The sequence below is a fragment of the Dermacentor albipictus genome, chromosome 10, assembly GCF_038994185.2.
Source record: "Dermacentor albipictus isolate Rhodes 1998 colony chromosome 10, USDA_Dalb.pri_finalv2, whole genome shotgun sequence".
NCBI classification, from domain to species: Eukaryota; Metazoa; Arthropoda; class Arachnida; order Ixodida; family Ixodidae; genus Dermacentor; species Dermacentor albipictus.
This window is the reverse complement of record NC_091830.1, coordinates 41,263,383-41,288,789: the sequence shown is the minus strand read 5'-3', so window position 1 is coordinate 41,288,789 and position 25,407 is coordinate 41,263,383. Positions and strand designations below refer to the sequence as shown.

The 25,407-nt window shown below is 45.1% G+C and overlaps 1 protein-coding gene and 1 long non-coding RNA gene across 3 annotated transcripts; one reads left to right on the top strand and one right to left on the bottom strand.

The window, feature by feature from the left end:
• The first annotated feature begins 6,610 nt into the window (after positions 1–6,610).
• Positions 6,611–14,349, top strand: LOC135907394 (uncharacterized). Of its 2 annotated transcripts, none has more exons than XR_010565986.1 (4): positions 6,611–6,925; positions 9,759–9,806; positions 12,467–12,676; positions 14,172–14,349. It is a non-coding gene; the product is annotated as an uncharacterized lncRNA (long non-coding RNA). The 2 variants fall into 2 exon arrangements; XR_010565987.1 differs by having other exon boundaries at positions 12,467–12,680.
• A 6,202-nt stretch (positions 14,350–20,551) lies between these two features.
• Positions 20,552–25,313, bottom strand: LOC135907393 (uncharacterized). The gene is made up of 2 exons (XM_065439085.1): positions 25,102–25,313; positions 20,552–21,075 (listed from the first exon to the last, which is right to left on the bottom strand). Exons 1-2 carry the CDS (start codon positions 25,283–25,285, stop codon positions 20,828–20,830), a joined length of 432 nt encoding a protein of 143 aa, XP_065295157.1. The 5' UTR covers positions 25,286–25,313; the 3' UTR covers positions 20,552–20,827.
• Positions 25,314–25,407: the final 94 nt, after the last annotated feature.

Sequence of the window (25,407 nt, the reverse complement as noted above, 5' to 3'; positions counted from 1 at the left end):
GGTGTGATGCTGATTTCTGCCCGCTCTGAAGTGAAGATGATGATGACCTTGATGATTTTGGCGCATACCCACTCATGGGGATTGCACAAGAGTCGGGCAGACTTTACTTATGGGTTCACGTAATGAATTTGAAAATCTGTAATTTCGTTTCATATATTGAAGTGAGGAAAGTTCAAAACGGTTCTGTAGACAGAGAAATCAAGGGAAAAAAAGTATATGTAATATAGATGAGGTAACAAAGGAGTAATGAAATAAAAATACGGTCAACAATAAGATCGGTTTGATTCAATAATGAATTTTCTAAGGCGATGCACATACTCTTATGTGAGTGCCCAAGCACAGACACTCCGAAAGACAGCAGTACCGGAGTGTTCAATGGCAGGCCAAGCTGTCGCACTTAATTTCTAATGTCATATTTCTCAGGGAGGACAAACGCCGGCATTCCAGTAAGTAGTGTTTGATCATCTCTAAAGAGTTGCAAAATTTGCACAAAGGGCATATTGCCAGACCGGTGCATGTACAAATTTAGAGATGCGACTTGACAATGCAGTCTCGTTAATGTCACTTCCGTTTGTCTTCTTCTGCAAAATTTCCTGCTCCGAGGGAATTGTAAGTGCTGCACTTCCGAGAATGATTTAAGATTTGATTTCTTCCAGCAATCCATGGAATCCCATAACGGGGCTGTGCTGGGGTCTTAATGCAAAGGACTAGGTGTTAAGTGTGTCTTCCCGTTCTTTGTCTTTTAAAACACTGCGGTAAGTCAATTGCTTGCAAATATATTATCGCACAAGAATTACTAGACAGCACTCTGGCGCTGTGATCATTCATCCGAAGGATAGTTATTATATAGGGTCTGTATCCGAGCAAGTTGTTAAAGCGGCATCTTAAGGCAATTGAATATTACATAGATCTGATCTTCCTTGACACTGCAAACTTCCTCGTGACGTTGTGTTACGCTTTATTTCTCTGTATTCGCAATTGCCGTTTTTGATCACAACAAGGCAAAGAATGACAGCCCACAATATTAATCACGGTGAGTTGTTGCAAAATAGCACAATATGTTGTTGAAACTGATCAATCTTCAAAATCACAAAGCCATTTCGAGCCAGAAGGAGGAAGCATAGGCGCATTGTGCTGGCTAAGTAGTACACTCTATCCTAGGAAGCCTGTGTTGGCTGTAGTACAATAGTTGCATCTCCCTTAGACACTGTCATCAGAGTTCACCGTATTATATGGGGAGGATACTCAACATTGCTTAAAACTATTGTCTGCTCGGCGCCGCAAGCTAGGGTCACGTACCAGTTCCGCCTAGAAAACTGGACAGCATGCTCCAAATTATTGTTGTTGTCTGCAGCGTCAAGGAACTGGCAACGAAGAATATCTAAACATGGCACAAGACAACAGAAGCAGTGGACACCCAAGTGAATATTTTACTTGAAAGTAACAGTACGAAGGAAACGAAATGACTCCATATGAACTCACCTAAGTAACAATTTTTCTTTTTTATCGACCAGGCGTTTCAGCGAGTAACCTAATGCAACCCAACATATCCTAGCCCATAAACTTAGCAAACCTCCCATCACGTAATCCGCATGAATGGAAGCATTTAACCGGTCAGCAGCCGAGATGAACGAAACGTTTAGCGGAGTGACGGGAAAAAAGCAAGGAGATCGATAGAGCCGGTGTTGTTATAAGCATAGGTAGTGATACCATGTAGAGATAGAAATTTTAATGTAGAAAGAAAACAACAAGGAGAAGGAGAAAAAAAACTACAGTGCCATAAATGTAGTAAAGCCTGGTTAGCTCGACCAGGCTAGGGAACCATTCTCGCCCCTTCGTTTCAAAGTTTCATATAGGATGTCAATAGAGGCTATCATCATCACGTACACACAGGAGTTTGTGTTTGATGCACACGGCACCAAGCGCTAATTAATGTTTTGGATGGATTTAAGGTTTCTGTTTTATCTGCGCAAGTCTAGGCTGTCCTGTTTTCCACAATCTCGCCCTTCTGGCTATGCAAAGTCTATGCACAGCATGACACGAGTAACTGTAAGTATGTCACGTGATAGAATACTGCACAGCGAAACAATGTTCTCGCTATATGTGCCCTTTTTTCGGTGCTATCATTAAACAGTCGCTAGTCTGCGCTTTATGTGTGTCTAATGTGTCAGTTATTTAGGCCCGTGTCGAAATTATTGCGTTGCGGCACAGTGTTCCGAAATGGCACAGGGCCAACTGGCCTTCTAAAACGCATTATTGTAAGTGAGCTTTATATATTGTATCACTAATTTCTCACGCCTCATACCACTGCGTTTCTTCGCAGCCCCTTCCTTATAAGTAGAGTTGCAAGTTAGATGACTGTAACTTTAGACCGGCCTACCCGCTTTTTCTCAAATCAATCATGCTCTCTCTTTCTCTGTCTCACTCTCTCTCTCCCAGTGGGAGATAATCAGCAAGCCTGTAGGCATCCATCAAGACAAGGCATAAAATCCCATGCTGACCGACTGCCTCCAGACTATCTGTGGGCTTCAAAAGAAACGCTTCATAGGATTTGTACAGACAGCTTGGATTATTTTCTTGAAGAGTTCGTCGCTTCTTATTTGCTTTCATCGCGTGTAAACAGGGGTACGATCGTTCCATCCTCACTATCTTCCTTTTCTAATAACGCCGAAACAATTGATCCTTTCTTGCTAATTATTTAACTGGTCTTATACACAGACTTCGGAAGCGCCATTTCAGTAATTCGTGACACAAGTTTTACTACTCTTAGTATATTTTTCCAAACTCCTGTCCTCCAGCACTGTGGTGAAAATATTCTATCATAGAGCAATTTCCAATTGATTCAGGACGGCTCCGTTCCTCAAGCTTCTCTTTATTCGCAAATATAAATTTTCTTTTTAGGTCATTCTGCAATCTTCCTCTGCACTTGTTAGAACATATCAATTTACAGTGTTACATTTTTCTTGGGTGATCAACCAGAATAACTGTGCAAAGCTTTCTTCGAAGAAATCAAGTGAGACGGCACATCCAGCCCTCCTGTTATTGACTGCCTATTTTTGTAAATGCAGCTCTATGGGCTACTCGTCTCGACGAAAGTTTGCACTTGAGGCTGCCAGATCCCTCTGTGCATTTTAAGCAAACAAGCCTATGTGAGACGTCACTGCGCGCAACAGTAACTGCCTTTTATTCGGAAAGAAGTTATATCGACACTCGAGGCGAATTTTCGCCGTCATCGTTGCCGTGATGTCCCATATAAATTCCAAGTGCAATAATAGGGTGTCCACCATCGTATGGTGTGGAGCTGCGAGGTAATGCGTGCAAGGGTGAGCCGAGAAGAATAGTGCCTTGTCGCATGCCACCTTCCCGTGCCGAATGTAAGAGATCACTTCATCACGCGCGCGCTAGAGGGAGCAGGTGGTGTTGCGGACTCCAGGGTAGCGTATCGTACTGCTGCCGAGAAGTAGCGGTGCCTGCCTATCGAAGCTCGACCGACATTACTTATTGGGTAGTGTGGCGTTGTCGGTGGGCTGCAGGCATCCGGTAGACCATGGCAACAAAGGAAGGGCGAGGCAATTTCTAGTGCGAAACCTGCACGGTTTATTCAAAGGTAGATGAAAGAAAATGAGAAGAGCATGAAGTGCTTAAAAGTACATTTCGAAGCCCCTTAAATAGGCTCTCTACAATCGTGGGCGGGATCTTGCTTCCTTCGACGTCACGTGACCGGCACAGCAAGAGGGCCCCTCCTCCTCTGGTTATACCAAGCCTGAAAGGAAGAGGTCGTCCCGCCTCCTGGAATTGTAGCCGCCTGTCTGCCTCTTCTGCACGTTGCGGGTTCGTGGAAGTTCTCCTCTAGGTCCAATTCGAGAAAAGGGTCTCTCTAAACTCGCACACCCACACACACATACGCACACAAAAGAGGCCTGTACACTGCGGGGCTTCCGGCAGACAGGCAGACACTCGCAACGGTCATGGCGAGTTAGAAAGTCACGCTTCATCTCGACGAGGCCTGGTGGAAGAAGGTCGGATGAGAGAAAGTTCTTTCTGCATGTGGAGCGGGGACACCAAGAATAGCAGGTGAAGTCACGCCTCACTTTGACGAGGCAGGGTGAGATAATTGGTTGAAATTCCTTTCAACACATGGTGCCAGACGCCAACCCTTCTCTTCTAGCTGGACGTAGTAGTGCATGGCTGCCCGTACGGTTCAGCGCATGCGCGGCTCACGTGCCGCATCCCAGAGGTAAACTGCGGTGGATGCAAATGCAAAGGGCGAGACGAGGTGGCTAGTGGCGCGACTATTGTTCGAGGTCATGTGATCATGTGATCAGTTTCCGAGGCGCGTTGAAGATCAAGACAATGCAAAGAGAAAGCTCGCCGGCGTTCTTGATCCCGCCAGCGTTGTCGCAGCAAATTTTTGTGGTTGTCGAGTGTTATGCTTGCCTCTGCGCCCATGACACTATGCTTGTTGACTTACTTCGTGAGAGAATGTTTACTGCAATTTATACAAACCTCACTTCGTGTAGCGGTACAACGCAGTATGACCGATATCAACGCTTTGACGTTTGGTTGAAACTACGACATTTTAAATTTTTCTTTGCTCTCAACCTCGCCTTTCTCTGCCGTAGCGTAGTAAACAAGGCACATTATCTCCATGTTTTCCTTGGCTTCGTCTTTCCATCATAGTGTTTGATACTTGGCCTTTCGTGCATGGGTAGGCGCCATTTAACATGAACATAACACATTAGGCAATTTTAGAAATTGGAGATTCGCACTTAGAAGCCGCGAACTGATGGCCATATAAAAGCACTCAAAGCAAGCCCAGAAATACGAAGGGTTCGTATGCTAAATAGAAGTCGGCTTTTGCTTGCGCTAAGCCACTTCTTTACGTCATATCTAAATCTCATTATTTACATGCGCTTGCCTACGTGATATAAACACAGTAGGCACTTTTGCTAAGGATAGTCCAGACGCAGCGGAGGGCCACCACCAATAATAATACTAATAATAATAGTAATAAACTGTCCGCTCCAATTCACTACGAGAAAAGTGACTATTGTTCCGTGGAACATATTTGTTTTCGTACAATTCACAAAATATAGAATTTATCCTTGTCGTTATGTTTGTGATGCTACACACCGCCATCAGCTTAACCCATCCAGAATTTCACAACTTTTTTATACTGAGAGCTGTGATCTGAGAGTTGTGAACAAGTGGGTGGATGTTTAGGCCTAATAATTTTAGCAAAAGACGAGAATGTGGAACGTTGCGGCTGCGTATTCTTTGCGCATATATTCCTAAGTTATCTGATGAGTCGCAGCTTGAAGCATTTTCTTTTTCGCACTGATTCCAGGTATATATGGCACGATTTCTAGTGGGGGCAGTGTTCATGGTGAAATGTTTCGTGGCATAATTTGTGACGCCTGAGAAGGAATCGAAATAGATATGATTCCAAAGGCCTACCCAAAGCTAGATGTACCACGGGTTCTAGTAATATCCTTTAAAAACTGAGTCTTCGTATGAGTGACGTGACGGAGGTGAATCCGAAGTGTCTGCTGCGAAGATAGCACTTCGAGAGGCAGGCATCCAGCTTCTGCTACAGTTCCTGAGCGGGACGATCCCTCTAGAAGGGCAAGACATACGCGAAGGCAGTTGTTTCGTGCTGCCTCAAGTTTTCTCTTGCTTGTGGGAGACATTTTGTGCAGGATCCAGAGGTAATATCGTAGTGTTTGGTCGACATAGGCCTTATGGACGAACACCATTGATCGACAGTTGCTGCCCCAGTGTGATCCGCCTAAAAATCGGAATACGTGCGACGCCGAGGAAACCTTCTAAGTCAGTTTTTTTACTTGGGGCGACCATGTGAGGTTCCTATTGATCGTCACTCCAAGAAACCTTTGCGTCTTGACATATGGGAGGTTACGACAACCCAACACTGGTGGGTATTTTTCCATACACCTCTGCGTGAAAGCCATGGCAACGCTTTTGTCGGGGGACGGGTAAAAACGATGATAAGGTTTCTGATCTCAGCATTACGTTTCAGAATGCAGAGATCATCAAAGTGCTTAGATTACCAACGCACCAAACCGTGGGCATGATCGTGGACCTACCGCTTGAAATGAGCAGGAATGTCACAAAAACCCGGCTTCAGCTGGGACCAAAGCTCCGCGGGCGCGTGATATCTGAATAAAACTAGCTCTCCTTCTTGTTGAACGAAGACGTCGGACATTTTTTCTTCCTATCGGTAATTACCGCTTGATGGCATTTCACCAGGCTGCATGAAGGCAGAAGAGCATAATATTTCTTCCAGTAATAAATACCAAGGAGCCGGCGGCGCAAATTTATGACGTCGGAAACATCAATCACCGGGGTCACAAGCCACAGATGGCAAGTGTCTCAAGTGTCCGACATCGTTCTCGTCTAAAAGTCACTAAAAACAGGAAGTGCATTCCTTACATGACATAGGAAAACACGCAAAGAATTATTATTTCTTGTATATTGTTACAATTATACCTCCGAAGCTGTCCTTCTTCGTCATGCGTTGTGAAAGACCAGCTCCTTTATACGTATATGCTGAACAACATTATATTTGACTCATTTAAAATGCTAGCTCTCATCAAACTGCGCCGCTATTCCTTGAACAACTGCTCACAGTTTATGAAGTCTGTGAGACATTAGGCTATTTTCGTTCTCGTGGAACGTCGAGGGCTATTCGCTAGCAGCTGAAGAACTTGACTTGGTGTCTTGCATGTGTTTGTTATCAAGCAATGTTCAATGTACTAAGTGTCCAATTGCGCTTGAAACCACAAAGCATAGGAAATTTGTCTTCTCATTGATCCGATCATGATGGCTTGCAGGCTGACTTCTTTGTTTCTTACGATCTTATCTGCTCGACTGATGCTTGCCTTAAACGATAAAGAGCGTCTCAACTGTAAGTATCGCTTTTGCCTTTCGAAGAATATCCCTTTTACTCCTTTTTTTCTACTGGCGTACGTAGCTGAATATTATTGTCGAAGTGAAAGCCCACGTTCATGAAATTGGCGAATGTAAATCTGGACATGTTGAAATTTCATAAGGGGCACATGTTCATAATTTATAAGTAACCGTTGCTTTTTATCTGCAATGTAATCAATACGCCCCATATTTTCATAATTACAATATTTCTCGTCCTGCCTGAAAGGGTTTCAATCGGTATAAAATTTGGAGAAGAGAAACACACATAGCTAACTTCGGCATTACTTCTGATGTTATAAAATATGAACAGGACTCTTAACGCTAATGCCATACATGCATTGTCCCTGTAAATTGGAATAACCTCCCCTGATGCCTTTAGGCCCAACAAAAAATTGACAAAAACATGCAATCCCAGGCGGTCGTTGCCGTTGCTTAAGCTAAAAAAAATATTCATTCGTTGAAAAGTTTGAAAAAGTGCACTTGTGTATATTCACCTGTTGTGAATGTATCAGAAAAAGAGGATGGCCTAACTAGTTTAGATTCTTGTAGATGCAATTTGAATTCACACACGTTTTTATTTTCTGATCAGCTTTCCTATGATTGCGTTCATCCCGACATCTTCTTATGCAAGTTTAACAGTTAACACGGCATTGTATCTCACTTGCTAATGAACTTTTTGATTAACAGATTGCAGTAAGAATTTAGCAATTCAGCATGACGTTTCTCAAGGATAAATATAAAGGACCCTTGTTGCCTTCAGTATACATAAATGATATCACTGTCATATGGGAATCGCCCAATCTAGCCATGTACACTGATTACACGATTATATATTTTAATCCCATTCCTCCTCCCCAATTGGAGGCTATGGCAAATACCTACTTAGGAAAACTACATATCTTATTATTGAGTTACAACGTAAGCCCTAATATGTCGAAGTCACACATTATTACCATTCAACATATCAAACAGTAGAAAATATTACTCTGGAAGTTGTCTGCCAGCGTACTGAACTAAACTAAGTTTCAAATCAAAAATTCCATGGTGTGTGGTATAATTAGAATTTTTCCCTTGAGATTTTCGCACCCCGAAATTGGTCCCTGATATAAACAAAAATATTGGTCGTCGGTACAAAATCTCCAACTCTGCCTTGGTTAAAGATATCCGTGTATTACACACTTGTGTACTCAAGGTTATCGTACCGCACTCAGACAGACCTTCAGATTTGCCTAGGTCATTGCTATTTCAAAAACATGGCATCCTTAAAGCTAAGCAAGTATGTATTTTTGGTCTACTTCGATACGTTCATAATCATCAATTGTATTTTTCTTGTTCAGATAATTCAAGCAGCCGATATGCTTTCCACACGATACATAAACATGTGCCAATCACACGCACTGATTGCGGCAAGCAAACACGAAGCTACCAAGTTCCCACAGTAATAAATCAATTTCTTTTTGAAATGGAAAATTACCATTCATAGAAATGTTTGAAATCTACCAATAAAAAGGCCTAATAGAAGAAACGCAATGAGATAGTTATTTAATCAGTGTACTCTACAATTATGTTGCTCCTTTTCAAATTATTTTCTCTTAGCACATGTGTCAGCTCTGAAATATTTTTCTGTTTTATGAGAGCAAAAAAAATATTTTTAGTTTGTGTCTCTCATTCGATAATTTTTGTATGCAGACTGTTCTTTTATGGCATTAATTTCACGCATGTCGACTTTGTGTGCCATCCTGTTCACCATTCTTGCAACATTATTTGTGAAATTGTTGTGAAGTGCTTCTGTGCAATGCCAACTGTTCTACGGAAGACCAAGACCTTCTCAGTCTCGTGCCTTCTGTCTCGACGACTTTTTTTCATCAAAAAACAATAAACTTTCACTTTAATTTCAGTATAAAATGAGCATTATATACTTGGCTTACAAGGGAACATTCCAAATCCTTTGAGTCAAGTGCCTTCGAGACTACCACACGGCAATTTTCAATAGACATCGAGAGTTCAAGTAATTACCTGTCATTCACCAAAGCCAATCAAAATACGAGGAAAACCACATATTCATCGCTTCCCGCCACGCTCAGAACATATATAAATTATTTTTACCTTGATCTTGGTAGCTTTTGCTTGTAGGTTTTAATTAGTTTTTCGACTGAAAATGTTTATTTTTCATGTTGGTTCGAAATCGCTGCTACGAGAAGGTGCGCCACCATCATTTGAACGCCTTCATGATTTCAAGGAAGTTTCATAGAGAACTGCCTACTCGATTGACATTTGACTCGATGGCCGTCAAATCTCGCCATTTAGCAGCACCCTATTCTCCGCTGAATCAAGAAACTACTGGTTCGACCGCTTTAGAATTTCCCGTGCGACACTGCTATAATGTAATATTTGTTCAAATGCAAAAGAAATGCCCAAATATCAGGAGCAGGGCGCGTGGAAGTCGTAAAGTGGTTGTTTTTGTTGCTGATTAACTCAAAACACATAAAAAATAGGCACGCGTGGGAAATCCGGCTCTTCAAACGCTCTTCTCCCGAACTAAAGCCCCCCTACCCCTCCGCCAAATTAAACGACACAAAACAAACGGTAGTGCAAGACAACCCTATCGTCACTACATCTATTCCGCTATAAGTATACCTTGGCAAGCATACAGCTAATAAGTCAATTACGAGATTTTGCTTGTGGTGCTGCTTACCTTGCTTATCAGTTTCAACTTCAAGGACACAGCCAAGTAACTCCCACAGATATAAACGTCACCTACAGGTAAAATTGAATGGAAAATAATCCATTTAGTATTCATCCCTTTACAGACTGTCAAGGCATATTTGAGGACAAGGACACCTGCGTTTATCCCAAGAGTAAGTTGATTACGTCGTCCACCTCTACAATATTACTATATAGTTTGGACCCAGTAAAATGGCTGACGTGTTTCATGCGTCCTTACTTCTCAGTTTACAAACATAAGCATTTACTAGCGTCAGGTATCTTACTGGGTGGAAATTTGTCGCACCAGTTTCCCTAGAATGTAGTGGCGGATATTTCGCACGCGGCATACCAAAGCACCTACTTGGTAAGGACGTCTTCCGCTTGGAGGAGACACAACCCTTCCCTAGCGTTGGCGTGTCGTAGTGGTCAAACACATGGGCGAGAGCAACGCTCTTGTACCTATTTAACCGGTAAGCCACCCACTCACACCCACCCACCCACCCACCCATACACACTCTCAAAACTGAATTCCCGGTTTCTTTACGTACCAAACCCACAATCTCCACATGAGACACGCTGTAGTGGGGACTCCGGTTTAAATATGACCATCCGGAGTTCTTAAACATCAATCTAAGTTAATCATATGAGTCATTTGAATTGCGCCCCTATTGCGGCCGCCATGGCCCAGATCAAACGCGGGACCTTTAGCTCAACAGTGCAACTCCAATACTAAGGTTGGTATGGTTGTCTCAGACTGATACAATAATTGATGCAATATACTCGACGTCTTCAGAGATAGGCGCATATTACCGTAACAAAACAGTTACGGGACCAACGCTGTTCGGTCATACCGCAAGCAAAATTATTTTCTATGTTGAGAAAATACCTGGCTAAAGTGAAAAAAAATTACTTTATTTTTCTCTTCTTACATACTTAGGAGAAAAACTGGCCAACCTGTATACGCAGTGCCTCATGACCTCGAGCGTACCGGAATCTCTGTAGAACGCTAACACAATCCTAATCCATAAGAAAGGCGACGCCAGTGACTTGAGAAATTATAGACCGATCAGCTTACTGTCAGTTGCCTGCAAACAATTTACTAAGGTCATCGCAAATAGAATCAGGAACACCTTAGACTTCTGTCAAGCAAAGGACTAGGCAGGATTCCGCAAAGGCTACCCTCCAATAGACCATATTCACACTATCAATGAGGTGATAGAGAAATGGGCGGAATATAACCAACCCTTATATATAGCTTTCATTGATTACGAGAAAGCGTTTGATTCTGTCGAAACCTCAGCAGTCATGGAGGCATTACGGAATCAGGGTGTAGACGAGCCGTATGTAAGAATACTGAAAGATATCTATAGCGGCACCACAGCCACCGTAGTCCTCCATAGAGAAAGCAACAAAAACCCAATAAAGAAAGGCGTCTGGCAGGGAGATACGATCTCTCCAATGCTATTCCCAGCGTGTTTAAAGGAGGTATTCAGAGACCTGGATTGGGAAGAATTGGGGATAAAAATTAGTGCAGAATACCTTAGTAACTTGCGATTTGCTGATGATATTGCCTTGCTCAGAAACTCAGGGAACCAATTGCAATGCATGCTCACTGACCTGGAGAGGCAACGCAGAAGGGTGCGTCTAAAAATTAATCTGCAGAAAACTAAAGTAATGTTTAACAGTCTCGGAAGAGAACAGCAGTTTAGAATAGGTAGCCAGGCACTGGAATGGTAAGGGAATACATCTACCTAGGTCAATTAGTGACCGCGGATCCGGATCATGAAACGGAAATAATCAGAAGAATAAGAATGGGCTGGGGCGCGTTTGGCAGGCATTCTCAGATCATGAACAGCGGGTTGCCATTATCCCTCAAGAGAAAATGTATAATAGCTGTGTCTTACCAGTACTCACCTACGGGGCAGAAACCTGGAGGCTTACGAAAAGGGTTCTACTTAAATTGAGGACGACGCAACGAGCTACTTAGTTGAAATCAAGAAAAAGAAATGGGCATAGGCAGGCCATGTAATGAGGAGGGAAGATAACCAAAGGTCATTAAGAGTTACGGACTGGATTCCAAGGGAAGGGAAGCGTAGCAGGGGGCGGCAGAAGATTAGGTGGGCGGATGAGATTAAGAAGTTTGGAGGGACAATATCGCCACAATTAGTACATGACCGTGGTAGTTGGAGAAGTATGGGAGAGGCCTTTGTCCTGCAGTGGGCGTAACCAAGCTGCTGCTGCTGCTGCTGCTGATGATGATGATGATGATGATGATTATGATGATTATGATGATGATGATGATGCTAAGGAGCGCAACTACAGGCGGGAAAGCTAGTACTAGATCCTACAACACCCCAATTTGTGTTTTTTTAGCAGGATAGGTCCTGATTCGTTGTTTTCTACGCGTTTGTGGCGCTAGAAATGCATAAAGTACCACCCGATTATGCGCCCACGCTCCGCGACACCAGCTGCCTAAAAAGCGATTTCAAGGAACTAGCTCTACTCATCAGTTAACTTGGCCTGTTTATAAAGTGTACTTGAGTCGGCTTGATAATTTAAAACTTTTCCCCTCCAAACTAATTGTTCTCCCTTTCTTCAACTTTATTTTAGGCAGATAGTAAACGCTATCAGTAATCTCCTTCAAAGATGAGCCAGAAAACTATGAATAGGTGGGTGGGGCAGAGGGGTGGGGGGGGGGGAGTCGGGAAGGGAGTTACATTTTAAATAAAACGAGCATTTTGTGAATGACATAACTGAAATATTGAATGCAATTTTGTCACCTCAATTTTCATGGCTTCCCCTCCAAACACAGTGTGCAAGTGCCCCTTGATGAATACCGGAGGATACATGAGGTTGACTCTGTGGCACTACGACAACCACACCGGCCGGTGCCGGAAAATCGTGGGAAGCAACGCAAATGGGAATTGCAACATGTTCGAAAAGCATGACGACTGCCGAAGATTGTGCAAAAAGCCCTTGAAGCAACGGCGTCCCAAACCGAACACGCAAAATAATAACGTTGGCAAGTAACTAGCTTAGCTGTTAAACTTCAGCCATAAAAGAATGTGTACGTCTGACTTGCATATGTTCGCACTTGTGTGTGTTCGTGTTGTGTCCGAGTGTACGTACATGCATGTGCGAGCGTTTACGTGTAAGCGTGTGTAGACAACCTCCGCAACTGGAAAGGCGACATGCCAAAACACGAAAAAGGTGCGGAAACCAGCTCCATTCAGTACAGAAACATTGAACTGGCTTTAGTCCATCGTGGCAGCTGCTGGAGCCATCGCACCTCCAGTATCAGTGTTCTTCGCTGCTGTAAGAGGCTGAAACTTGGACGGCTAATCTTTTAATTTTTGCGGCTCAAGGACAATTGTTCTTTCTTACAAATTTTTCTTGCAACCAATTATAGCCTTACGGCAGCGTTCAGTGGCGGACATCCTAACAACCAGGGTAGTGAGTCGCTACAAGCTAGCACTGTGAAACTCCTGGGCTTTTGTGAGCCAGGACCACGTTTGGTCTATGAGGCATTTCCGTAGAGGCGGGTTAATTATCACCACCTGGAGTTATTTACCGTGCACAATATCTCAAAGGCAGTGCCTGCTCTTCCTTTTTTCAAGAACCTTCTATTTTGTAGTGCACCAAAAAGCCTACAATATAAAGTGGTTTCCTGGGAAAGCGGCAGAATTTCTTTCAAGTTTTTTTAGGTTTATGTAGTTGAAAATGGTGTGCGGACGCCCACAACATTGATTACTGTGTGAATTGTCAATGCCCTGCCCGTAAAAGTGAGAAACTGGAAGGGCATCAAGCTTCCGTAGAAATCGGTTACATTATTTTAAGAGCTGGAATGACAACCGTGCATTCGTAATAACCGTGAAATTCGTGCACCTTTTGCCTAAAATAAAGAATGCAGCAACTACATGTGCGAGTCCGGGGAATCCTGGCGCAGGAGGGCGGCAACCGTGAGCTCCCGATTCGTCAACGAAAACCAGAAAAGACTCGAGCGAGGCATGGCCGTCCTCTATGCGTGATCCATTCATTGCAGTTTAAAACTTTTCCTGGTGAAGGAAGACTCCTGGACATCGCCTTCTCTTTTTAAGATTTCCTAGACTTGCATCAGATTTCAGAGCAGTAGGTGTAATAAGCTGCCTGAAGTGTGCACAGATATGTCGTAGGTTCTTGTCTTCTTTCCCAACACTGCCGCAAATCCACAACCGGGGGATTCGCCAAGAAGCAGGCTGTTTCTTTCCTTAATGTCTGCGTCGCGTTGGCTGCCTCGTTTACAAGCATAGGTATGTGAATTTAAATGTACCATGCAAAGCGGGCCTAACAGATGATGAAGGTAGATTTGTTGGCTCAAAATCAAATTTATCTTTGGATATCCTACATTTAGTTCATATATAATTTACTGAATTGAAATATCATATTCTATTAGCCACGTATTTTCGTCATTTATTTCTAATTTGGTTTATTGTGCTATATAAATCAACGTTTCTTTCTCTCACTCTCTTTGCTTTCAGAAAGAATGTGCCCGCGTTAAATACCAAATACAATCTCCGCACGGCGAATTGAGCGAAATGACAACGGCGTTACTTCTTTCCACCCGTAAAAAATTCATTCCAGTTTGATGAAAAGCGGTATTGGGCTACTGGGGACAGTGCTTAAAAATGGCATGCATGAATAAATTTACACGTTGCTCCGTCGCCATTAATTGTGCCTATATAACGCATTTCGACATATGTGTCATGGTTGTTCGCGGAACATAGCTGCGGTGGGATCGCCACCACGACCCTCTTAAAAACCTCCGAAGTCGGCGCCATGCTCGATAAAAGATTGTGGACGCATACACTGTTGGCGACTCCAGGAAACGTACGCGCCACGCTCACGCACATGACCTGAGTGGTACAAAAGCACTTCTTCCTGAAAAAGTAACAACATGCCTAGTTTCGATTAAAGCATGTGGCGTAATCAATAAACGCAAGGGGAAGCACAAAAACTTTTTATTGTTGTTGTTGGAATAGAAAATGACTTGTTCTCGTACAATTGTCACGTCAACAAATGATTGACAAAGCACATCGGAAAGGGTAATAATTAAAGCTTAATATGTAAAGCTATGATTTGCCTTAGAATCTACACAAGAAGCTCATCATTACGAGTATATCTGAGTTGATTAAAATCGCCTGAAAATAACTTTTAAACTATAGGAGACACTTGGAGACGCTGAAACCGACGTGCCAACGCCAAAGTATACGTGAGTACCAGTTGAGTAGCCACAGCTGTACGCTACGTAACATGAACTACGCCAACCATTAGTTCTTTCAACGTTCTGCTAGTAATTTGCATCGCTTTTCATTATAGCCTACTGATTATGCAATGAAGAATAATTCAAGCTCTAGCAAGAAACGGCTAGGCTTTATGGCTATGTTTCAATTTTCGCATGAACTTGCGATTGAACCCTATTTCAGGCTCGAAAATGCACGTTTTCGGGCCACATATTGTTTCGTATGAACTGTCGACTGATCGCAAGTTATATTTACATTATTTATGTCTATAAAACTTGCCAACGAGTCTTTTTTGCGTTTTAATTTCTGCCTGTGCTACATAGAATTGCTACAATATTGACATGTCTTGCTTGATGTGTGCTTACTGCTACGGCATGCCTGGCTTGATGTGGGCTAGGTTCCATCTTGACCAGTTCTAACTGCACTTGTAGACATACTTAGCAGTTTCCCGCCTATACTCGTTCCGCGTAACGAAATTGCTGAACACTATGGGTGACACTGGCGGAACAAATAACACTGACCACTAAATACTCTGGATCACATGCTTTGGCAGTGTCCTGTGACTTTCACAGACTGGGACAAGGAGAGAGACTGGTGGCGGTTCTATACAGTGGAGTTCTTTTCGATCAAGTACAGGCCGTCCAGAAGGCCCATGATACGGCGGTAAGGTTACACCTTGCTGTACCGACGTGGGAGCCGTCTGCGTCAACCTAAGGGCTGATCTTCAGGACATTAAATAAAGTTCATCGTACCATACTATGGTACCATACTTTAGTATGGTACCATACCATACTAAATGAGAAAACTTCTCGGTACTTCTTCACAGTGCGCACCGAGCATCGCCGTCTTCGGCAGTATATGTCGAGAAACAAAGCAGAGTCGATGTTACGCAGCAACAAAGTTGTCACTCGCATCATCATCTGCACAGTGCTTGGCGAAGCCATACTCAGTGCGAAGACATTAAAAAGAAGCCTAAGGAAAACAATCAATACTTAATGGTCTCCCTTCATAACTATTCGCCCACAAGTTCCATTACCACTTTCGTCATCCCCGTTCTCCAACATCATCAGCGTTTGTAGGAACGCAAAAGCATTCATCATCATCATCAGCCTGGTTACGCCCTCTGCAAGGCAAAGGCCTCTCCCATACTTCTCCAACAACCCTGGTCATGTACTAATTGCGGCCATGCCGTCCCTGCAAACTTCTTAATCTCATCCGCCCACCTAACTTTCTGCCGCCCCCTGCTACGCTTCCCTTCCCTTGGGGTCCAGTCCGTAACCCTTAATGACCATCGGTTATCTTCCCTCCTCATTACATGTCCTGCCCATGCCCATTTCTTTTTCTTGATTTCAACTAAGATGTCATTACCTCGCGTTTGTTCCCTCACCCATTCTGCTCTTTTCTTATCCCTTAACGTTACACCTATCATCCTTCTTTCCGTAGCTCGTTGCGTCGTCCTCAATTTGAATAGAACCCTTTTCGTAAGCCTCCACGTTTCTGCCCCGTAGGTGAGTACTGGTAAGACACAGCTATTATATACTTTTCTCTTGAGGGATAATGGCAACCTGCTGTTCATGATCTGAGAATGCCTGCCAAACGCACCCCAGCCCATTCTTATTCTTCTGATTATTTCCGTCTCATGATCCGGATCCGCCGTCACTACCTGCCCTAAGTAGATGTATTCCCTTACGACTTCCAGTGCCTCGCTGTCTATTGTAAATTGCTGTTCTCTTCCGAGACTGTTAAACATTACTTTAGTTTTCTGCAGATTAATTTTTAGACCCAGTCTTCTGCTTTGCCTCTCCAGGTCAGTGAGCATGCATTGCAATTGGTCCCCTGAGTTACTAAGCAAGGCAATATCAGCGAATCGCAAGTTACTGAGGTATTCTCCATTAACTTTTATCCCCAATTCTTCCCAATCCAGGTCTCTGAACACCTGCTGTAAACACGCTGTGAATAGCATTGGAGAAATTGTATCTCCCTGTCTGACACCTTTCTTTATTGGGATTTTGTTGCTTGCTTTATGGAGGACTACGGTGGTTGTGGAGCCGCTATAGATATCTTTCAGTATTTTTACATACGGCTCGTCTACACCCTGATTCCGTAATGCCTCCGTGACTGCTGAGGTTTCGACAGAAGCAAATGCTTTCTCGTAATCAATGAAAGCTATATATAAGGGTTGGTTATACTCCGCACATTTCTCTATCACCTGATTGATAGTGTGAATATGATCTATTGTTGAGTAGCCTTTACAGAATCCTGCCTGGTCCTTTGCTTGACAGAAGTCTAGGGTGTTCCTGATTCGATCTATTTGCGATTACCTTTGCGATTACCGATTTGCGATTCTATTTACGTTGTAGGCAACGGACGGTAAGCTGACCGCTCTATAATTTTTCAAGTCTTTGGCGTCCCCTAGCATTACCAATCAGTTACTCAGTACTAGCGGCTCTGCCGCGAGCCCATCACCGCCTAGTCTGACACAATACTTTATTCCTAAACAAACCCAGCATAAATCATCGAATCATACAGATAGAGCCGAGGAAGCGGCACAAACCGAGGAAGTGTGTCGATGTAGATCGGTTCCTGCAAACCGAAGGGGGAACCTGCTCAATAAGGTGTGACGCTCGTTGTCCATCACTTCGTCGTTTAATCTGCTCTGCTTGTTCCCACTTATTTCGGTACAGAATATTGTCGTTGTTGTTGTCGGCGCCACTTCTGTATCGCGCCACATGCTACACGAAGTGGCTAGTCTGTGCGGAAGATGCGCCTGAACAGCTTGGCCATCAAGCTCCACACGAGCGCGTACACCTTCCCGTCGTGGTGCAAGAACATCAAGACGAGGCAGGCGACAGATCCAAGAGTCACGATGGCCAGGAAGAACAGCAGGCAGTGGCCGGCCAGATTCGCGGGTCTCCGGCGGTTGCGGGAGAACCACGTCGCCCAAGCCCGAATGGAAGAAGGGGAGCGAATATTCGGCCTGGGATCTGCAAATACTGTGTTCATCACCTTCTCTTTCGTGTCCTGATCGCAAAGGAAACAAAACAAAAAGTGAACCTCGCATGACATTATTTACAACGCTGTAAGAAAAATCGTCAGAATCCAACTGTGAATTATTCTCCAAGTGAAGCGATGTCCACCCTGTCTACCACTTCTATGAGACAGGCGGCTGTGGTCGCTTATTGGTTAACTTAACAGGTTCATCTTGTGACGCTTGTGGGTGCTCTGATGTTGCACTCCTTTCACGATCGGCCACACATCATGCAGTGCTATCCAGATCAGCCCACCAGGTCACCGCCTTGTGGGAGGCTTGTGGGAAAAGGGCTCTCAACAGGCGATAGGCAAGGGGTAATATCTAGCCATCTCGCTCGGTGTTGCGCGTAGAATGGTGGAGAGCAACGCGGAGACAGTGACGTGGACCAATCGTCACTTCACTAAGAGCTACCGCTAACCAAATATTGCATTCAGAAGTTTAACAATAGTGTGTCGGTGCCTTTCACGATAACCCGCGCCCTCGAGTCCCGTAGGTGGGCTGTAGGAGGGACGGGTGGCATTAGAGTAGGATGGCTTGCCGAGGCTAGACCAGTGGCGGTGGTTCAGAGGATATGACATTGCGCTGCTGAGAGCGATGTCGTAGGTTCTATAACAGCCGCAGCTACCGTATTGCGATGCGGGTGCAATCCCAAGACGCTCGTGTGCCAGCATGTCCAAGAGACCTGTGTGGTGAAAATTAACACGCATCCCTCCATTATGGCGTGGATACTAATTAGGTCGTGATTTCGGCACGTAAAACCCCAGAATTCATTTACGTTTTCATTTCTGACGCTAGCTGCCTGACGCCATGGTTCCTCCTGCAGTAGGTGACAATCTAAAAACGCAGAAGTAGAAATTCAAGCATTATTCTATTAAAGAGCTATTGAACTGTGGCACAAGGAGGTCAGATAGACACAAAGTGACTGAAGTAGGCCGAGAATTATTCGCGATAGTGCAGCACTGTCAAGCTAGATTGCATTTTTTAAAGATGCACCAATAAATTACGCTCGCCAATTTCTAGGACGTTATGTTGCATGTCACATAATAAATTTCAATGTCTTTCTAGAGCTGTTTCTCATCGTCGATGCATACAGAGCAAATGCAGTGCAATTTTGCAAGTGTAACTCACACAGTTGACTTTCTAGAGCTGTTCCCCATCGCCGATGCATACAGAGCAAATGCAGTGCAATTTTGCAAGTACAATTTTGCAACTCACACAGTTGACTTCACTTGCGCCACTGCTGCCATCGACATGGGACCAGTAAGGCGGTTAACTCTGGAAACGTCTGGTAGATTTAAAAATGGAGTACCTTTCCCTGCAACTCCACTAGTCGTTGACTGACACGGATGCTGTTTAATCTGTATCCTAAACACCTCATCCAGTGAGCTAACGTTAACTTATCAACGTGTTTAGACAAGATAGGCAACCGCTCGAACCCACAAGATGATTGGTGAGTTCTGACCTCGAGCCCTAGCCGGGTAATCCTGAGGGGAGGTGCTTCGTCGGTGGTCCTCGACGTCCGCACTGCTGGTGGTGTCCCTCGAGACCCATGTTCCGATCATCTCGGAGGCGCTGCAATCTGCTGGGGTGGGTGACCGCTGAAGGCTCTGCTGAGAGCACGCCTGCTTGCCTCACTTCTCGAACACCAGGCAAACCTAGCTGTGGGCTTCCCAATTGTCTTCTTGATGATGATTTCGAACGCTGACGCACGCCCACAAAATGGGGTTGGCCAAAAAGCGGGTGGCGAAACGAGAAGAGGGGAAGAAGTATAACTTGTGATATTAATAAAACTTGCCATTGCTTTATAATAATATCTCTTAAACAATAAAATAATGAACAGCAGGCGCCATTCAATGGTCAGTGTGCAGTAGTTGTTGTTGTCCTGAATGGGTGTGGCACATACCCACAGTGGGGGATTGGCCAAGAATCGGGTGGTTCAATTAGGTGCATAAAAATAATAATAATACCAAGGGAGTTAACAATTTAGTAAACGTTTTGTGTTTGGAGAAAAAAGGAAATAATCAGATGAGAACCGGTTATAAAATAACAATAATAATAATGTTTAAATAATAATAATAATTAAATTAAAGAAAAACCAATTCAAAGTGATAAGAAGAAGTGCGAGAAAGAAAAGCACAAGAAAATAAGAATGCTTAAACAAAGAAGAATTACATGACAATAAATACATAGAACTTGCGCGCCAATGCTGTCATTCCGCTCCGCTGCCGCTTGTCTTTCGTTATCATTTACTTTAGCGAATAGCCTACCGGGAAATGAGCCCAGGACATGGATTCCGATGACCTCTCGTTTTTCGCCGAGAGTTATAAACTGCACGGGGAAGCAAAATTCCAACCCATTTGTTGTCACGTTGTCTGCCAAAATTAATGCAATTAGGATGTCACTTGCAGTAACATGCTTCTTATACCCGAACTAAGTGCCAGAACTTTCAAACACGGTCTTAAGGAAACAGCCCATACTTGTTATTTTTCATGACTATTCGTCGGCGAGTTTCATTATCACCCCCGTTATCGGCGTTCTCAAATCAGCCACTCACTGGCAAAAGCTCTCCCTCGAGCCACACACTACCTGAGTCCATATACTCCTTTCTTTATTAAACAATCGCCGTCCTTTAAATCATCGAATCATACATCGAGCCGAGTAAACGGCATAAAATGCAAAGTGTGTCGGTGTCGGCTAGTTCTGCAGACCCAAGTGGGAACGTGCTGAAGTGGGCGTAGTTTGCTGGAAAGTCCTTGGTGCGTCTTCCTCCAGTCTTTGCCTTATTTCCTGCCGTTTGTTCACACTTCGCCACACAATGGTTAGCGTTGCCGGGGCCGCCACTTCACTGTCTCGCAATAACTACTCAACATGGTCCGTCTTCGCGGAAAATGCGCCCGAACAGCTCGGCCATAAAGCTCCATACGATAGCGTACACCTTCTCGTTGTGGCGGATGAACATGAAGGCGAGGCAGGCCACTGATCCCAGTGTCAGGACGGCCAGGCTGTACAGCAAGCAGTGACCGGTCAACGCTGCGGGTGTCCTCCTGTAGCGGTGGAACCATGTCGCCCCAGCGCGAACCGGAGAAGGCGAGTGAAGACCCACCGCGGGATCTGCAAAGAGCGTATTCGTCAGTCTCACTTGGGTTTCTTCATGATTGAGGAAAGAAAGAAACCAGACGTCAGCTGAAAATTGTGCTGACTAGTCATAAAAATTGGGCAGAAACCTACGGAAGCTGGTTGCAAAAGTCTAGTGATACCTTCCCGGTCGACATTCTCACATACGCTGCTGGGGACACTGATTTGTCAGCTCTACTTGGCAAATGCTATTAGGCGTGTGTGGGTGCGGCCACACTGCACTGCATCCATTATCAGTGCGCCCTACAAGCCGTTATAATGCCCTTGTGAGGACGACACACCTTGTGCGATGGTGTCAGAATAAACCCCCAAAGTCATCGTCTCTGATGACACTGTTTCAATGATCGCCCCAATTTACTCGACCAGACAGCCGTCAACCCCAGGTAGAGGTAGAAAGCTCCGTTTTAAAAAAGAACAAAGGAATACTCGTGGGAATAGGGCCATCACCAAGTGATATGCAAGCGGTCCCTTTTAGCCGTCTCGTGGGTTGAGGTGTGCGTGAAAGGCGTCAAAGATCGCGCCAGAAGTTTTAGTGCGGGAGGATCGTGCCACCGAGGTCCCTAAGGGCTACCATAAACAAAATATTGCATTGAAAAATCTGGTAACCACATGCATGTTCACTTAATCAAGAGCGCTGAGAAAGGAAAAGAGATTGTGAGGGAACTTCAGGTCAGGCAGCTTACTCCGGCAAGCAAACTCAGCTCTGGCACTGCCCATAATGTCCATCGAGGCCCGCCGGCGCGTTAGCTCTTGGGAAAGAGGAGCTCCTTGGTTGCCGGACCATAGAAGTCACTGCTTGGTTCGCGGCAGCTTCTAGTGATGCCCTCGTCATGACAGTTCTCGTCCCTCACTCTGCATCTTGCAAATACAAATTCATAGTGAGCGACTATAACTCAGCCATCGTAAATTTCGGAAGGAGGCGTCTGTCGTCCGAAGCAATCAACATCCTGCTGACCGGTTTTCGTGGCAACCGAGTCAGTGGGGTCCAAATCGTCTGGGCGCCGGCCCACCCCCGCCTCCCGGGGTACGAGAACACGCACGACGGTGCTCGAGGTGTATCCAACCAAGTCGACGCCGACCTTTCCACCGCAGACGCTCGCTCGTTTCGCCGGTCGAGGCGGGACAGGCTGGTGCCCTGTCAGGACATCCTTGATCATTGTATACATGTGAGGGCCTAGTATCCTGCAGCACACAGAACTTTAACTAAGTGGCAATCGGTGACATGGCGTTTCCCCCAGACCAACACCTTCCCCAACCCTGTACCCTACACTCGCTGTTACCCAGGACTCTATACAGCCGAATGCATAATCTGCAAAGGCAGGGCAGACCTTCAGCACATGGTTTCGTTGTGCCCCCTCAAAGGTAGTCCTGTCCAACAGAAAGATCACCCTTCTATAGAAATCAGCTCTGTGGAGCAATAGGAGATCGCACTGCTCAGCTCTGATCCTGAAATGCACATCCGACTCGTTCCGATGGCTGAAGGCGCCGCCGGGGCACAAGGGCTACTGGCTGCCACCTAAAAGGGGAAGACAGAAGAGAATCTCCCACCTCTTCCCCTCCCCTTGATCTCATCCTGGGGGAACAATAAAGTTGGTCTCTCTCTCTCTTACTCCAAGTTACTCTTTTTAATACCATTTTCGCCCCGCTCACAGAGGCTATTAATTACGGCTTGCCTAACACGTAGTTAGGGTCAATTTCCCACATGTTTAGAGTTTGTTTTTAATGTCATTTGCATTTTTTGGGAACTTCATCCAGTGTGCGGTATCTCTCTGTGCATGTCTGTCTAACATCGGCTAGCCGCTTTCCCGCCGACCAGGGTCACTAGGCTGTGCCCCTGAGTACATGTCATTAAAACAAAAATTAAATTCTGGGGTTTTACATGACAAAACCGCGATCTGATTATCAGGCGCACCGTAGTGGGGGACTCCGGAATAATTTTGACACCTCGGATTGTTGAACGTGCATCTAACGCATTGTACGCAGGCGTTTTTGCATTTCACTAAGATTGAAATGGGGCCACCGTGGCGAAGTTTGATCTCGCGACTTCCTGCTTCGAACTGCAACCCCAAAGCCACAAATCAACCACGGCTGGTCGTGTATATGTCAAGTGACATTTCTTTCTCTTGTTTTAATGGATTCGCATTCCTAGGCGTACTTCGCAGACTTTCCGGGGGCTAACTATCTATCTATGTTTCTATGTATGTACGCTTGTAACTAACCTTTTTCCGCCGTCTAGCCCTTGTGTAGTTCATGACCGAATGGTTAGAGAATCTGACTGCTATGCTGAGAGAACAGAGTTCGAAAGCAACCGTGGCACCAACTTGACTCACTGAGTATGTGTAATATGTACATATGGGTCGCTCTTCAACGAACCTCTTCCACACCGACATGGGTGACTGTATTTGAGGGGTTGGGTAGGTACCGCTGTTGAATTGAACACTTTGACGCCGACTTGAAGCTCTGGGTATGTGCCACTCAGTGTGCTCTGATCTTCGATGTGCGCTGACCCTGTCTCGATAGTGTCAGTAGAATGCTTGAGCCAAACGCATTAGGCGCTTGGTCATCATCTCTTTTCCATGACGCCTCATTTTAATTCTTTCGATATTGATCACATTCTCATCATTCCAAACCTCTGGAAGTTCGGCGTCAGTAAATTCCACAAGATCATCATCTCAAGCGACACTTCGAATATTGTTCATAGTGCGTTGCAGGGCACATGTTATCAGGATGTCCCCGAAAGTCACTAGCTTGGGCAGCTTTTCATGTTGTTTCTAATCACGCAGTACCAGAATGAGATCGCCACTCATCATTTTTGATACGGTATAGCCTGCACCGAAAATTTCCGTCAGAGACATCGCAGCTATACGAAAGGTGGGATCATTTTTAATGTCTTTTCTATTTTTTGGGAATAACTTCAATGGAATCGCGGAAATGTTTTTTTTTTCGGCGAGAAAAAAACTGGAAGGTTTCATCAGTGCGTCCCCTTTTCAGGGAGCGATAAGGTAGTGGGGGGGGGGGGGAAGTATGAGAGATTAATGAGTGTGTATTTTTCCTGTACTAACGCCTGCTACCCACCATAGAGACCTACAAGGGGACGCTGTAGGAGCTGTAAGACAGCTCCTGCAAAGGCCAACTGTGCGTTACCACTATAACCGAATATAACATAATCTAAGTTAGCTACTTGCACAGGGTTAACCATCACGGTCTAGAAGATAGGAAGTAATACAGAAGAGAGGCGAAGACAGAAAAGATGGAAAGCGAGAAAAAAAGACCGATTGGACAGGAGGACAGAAAAAGGAAACTACCGATGGGTCAGTCCGGGAGTGCCGTCTATGTGAAGCCGAAGCCAAAGGGGTGTGTTGCCTCTGAAGGCGGGCCGTAAAGGTCCAGACATGGCTCATCAGGTCAACCCCCCCCCCAGATCTCCCTTTCCCCGGACACGGCTAAGCCGCGCACGTTTAGGCGCGGAAGGGTCCAACTCTCGTGTGCTCGGGTACGTGGTGTCGCAACTCACCAAACGCCTGCTGACGCAGACGCCCCTGCGGGGTGTGAGCCGGTGAGAACACACCCTTTTTCCAGGGCAGTTTGCTCCATAGAAACGACACGATGGTACCAGTGGGCCGAAAGTGTGCAAAACTGAACGAATGCAAAAGCTATACCCCTGCTGCTCTGCTACTGTGTAGGTCGCCTTGCAGAGGCTTATAGCTACCTGACGGCGCTCTCTTCTAACAGTTTTCTAACTCCAACATGGGTGTCATCGACGTTGACACCGACGCCCTCATTGTCATCACCATAAAGCAATTCTAAAAGGTAATTATGAGAAGCCCTCGTAAATTGAATTTTTCTAAGGCCCTGATAGTTTAGCTGGCACAGGGCTTCTTGTGTAACCTGATCGCGAAATAATTCAGCCAGTGCTTCGGTACCTTCCTCAATGTGTGTAGAAGAAATAGCCGGATTTTTAGTGAGCGCCACGCACCCACAGGACGATTAGTGTGTTCTGACCTCGAGCCCTAGCCACGTAGTCCAGAGGCGAGATGCTCCCTCGGTGGTCCTCGACGTCCGCATTGCTGGCGCTGTCCTGCGAGCCTCGGGTGCCGCTGATCTCGGAGGCGCTGCTCTCTACGGTGGTGGACGACCGCTGAAGGCTCTGCTGAGAGCAGGCCGGCTTCCCTCGATTTCCGGACATCGGCCAAGGGTACCTGTGGGCTTCTTGATTTTCTTCTTGGTGATGATTCTGAACAGTGGCACATGCCCACAAATTGAGGGTGGCAGAACGAGAAGAAGAGAATTATTTCTAGCAGTAACATT

Excerpts from the sequence above, each read along its gene's own strand:
- LOC135907393 (XM_065439085.1), bottom strand. The coding sequence starts at position 25,285 with ATGTCCGGAAATCGAGGGAAGCCGGCCTGCTCTCAGCAGAGCCTTCAG. Across the intron at positions 21,076-25,101 it reads CTACGTGGCTAGGGCTCGAG|ATCCCGCGGTGGGTCTTCAC; the intron begins GTCAGAACACAC and ends CGCTCTTTGCAG.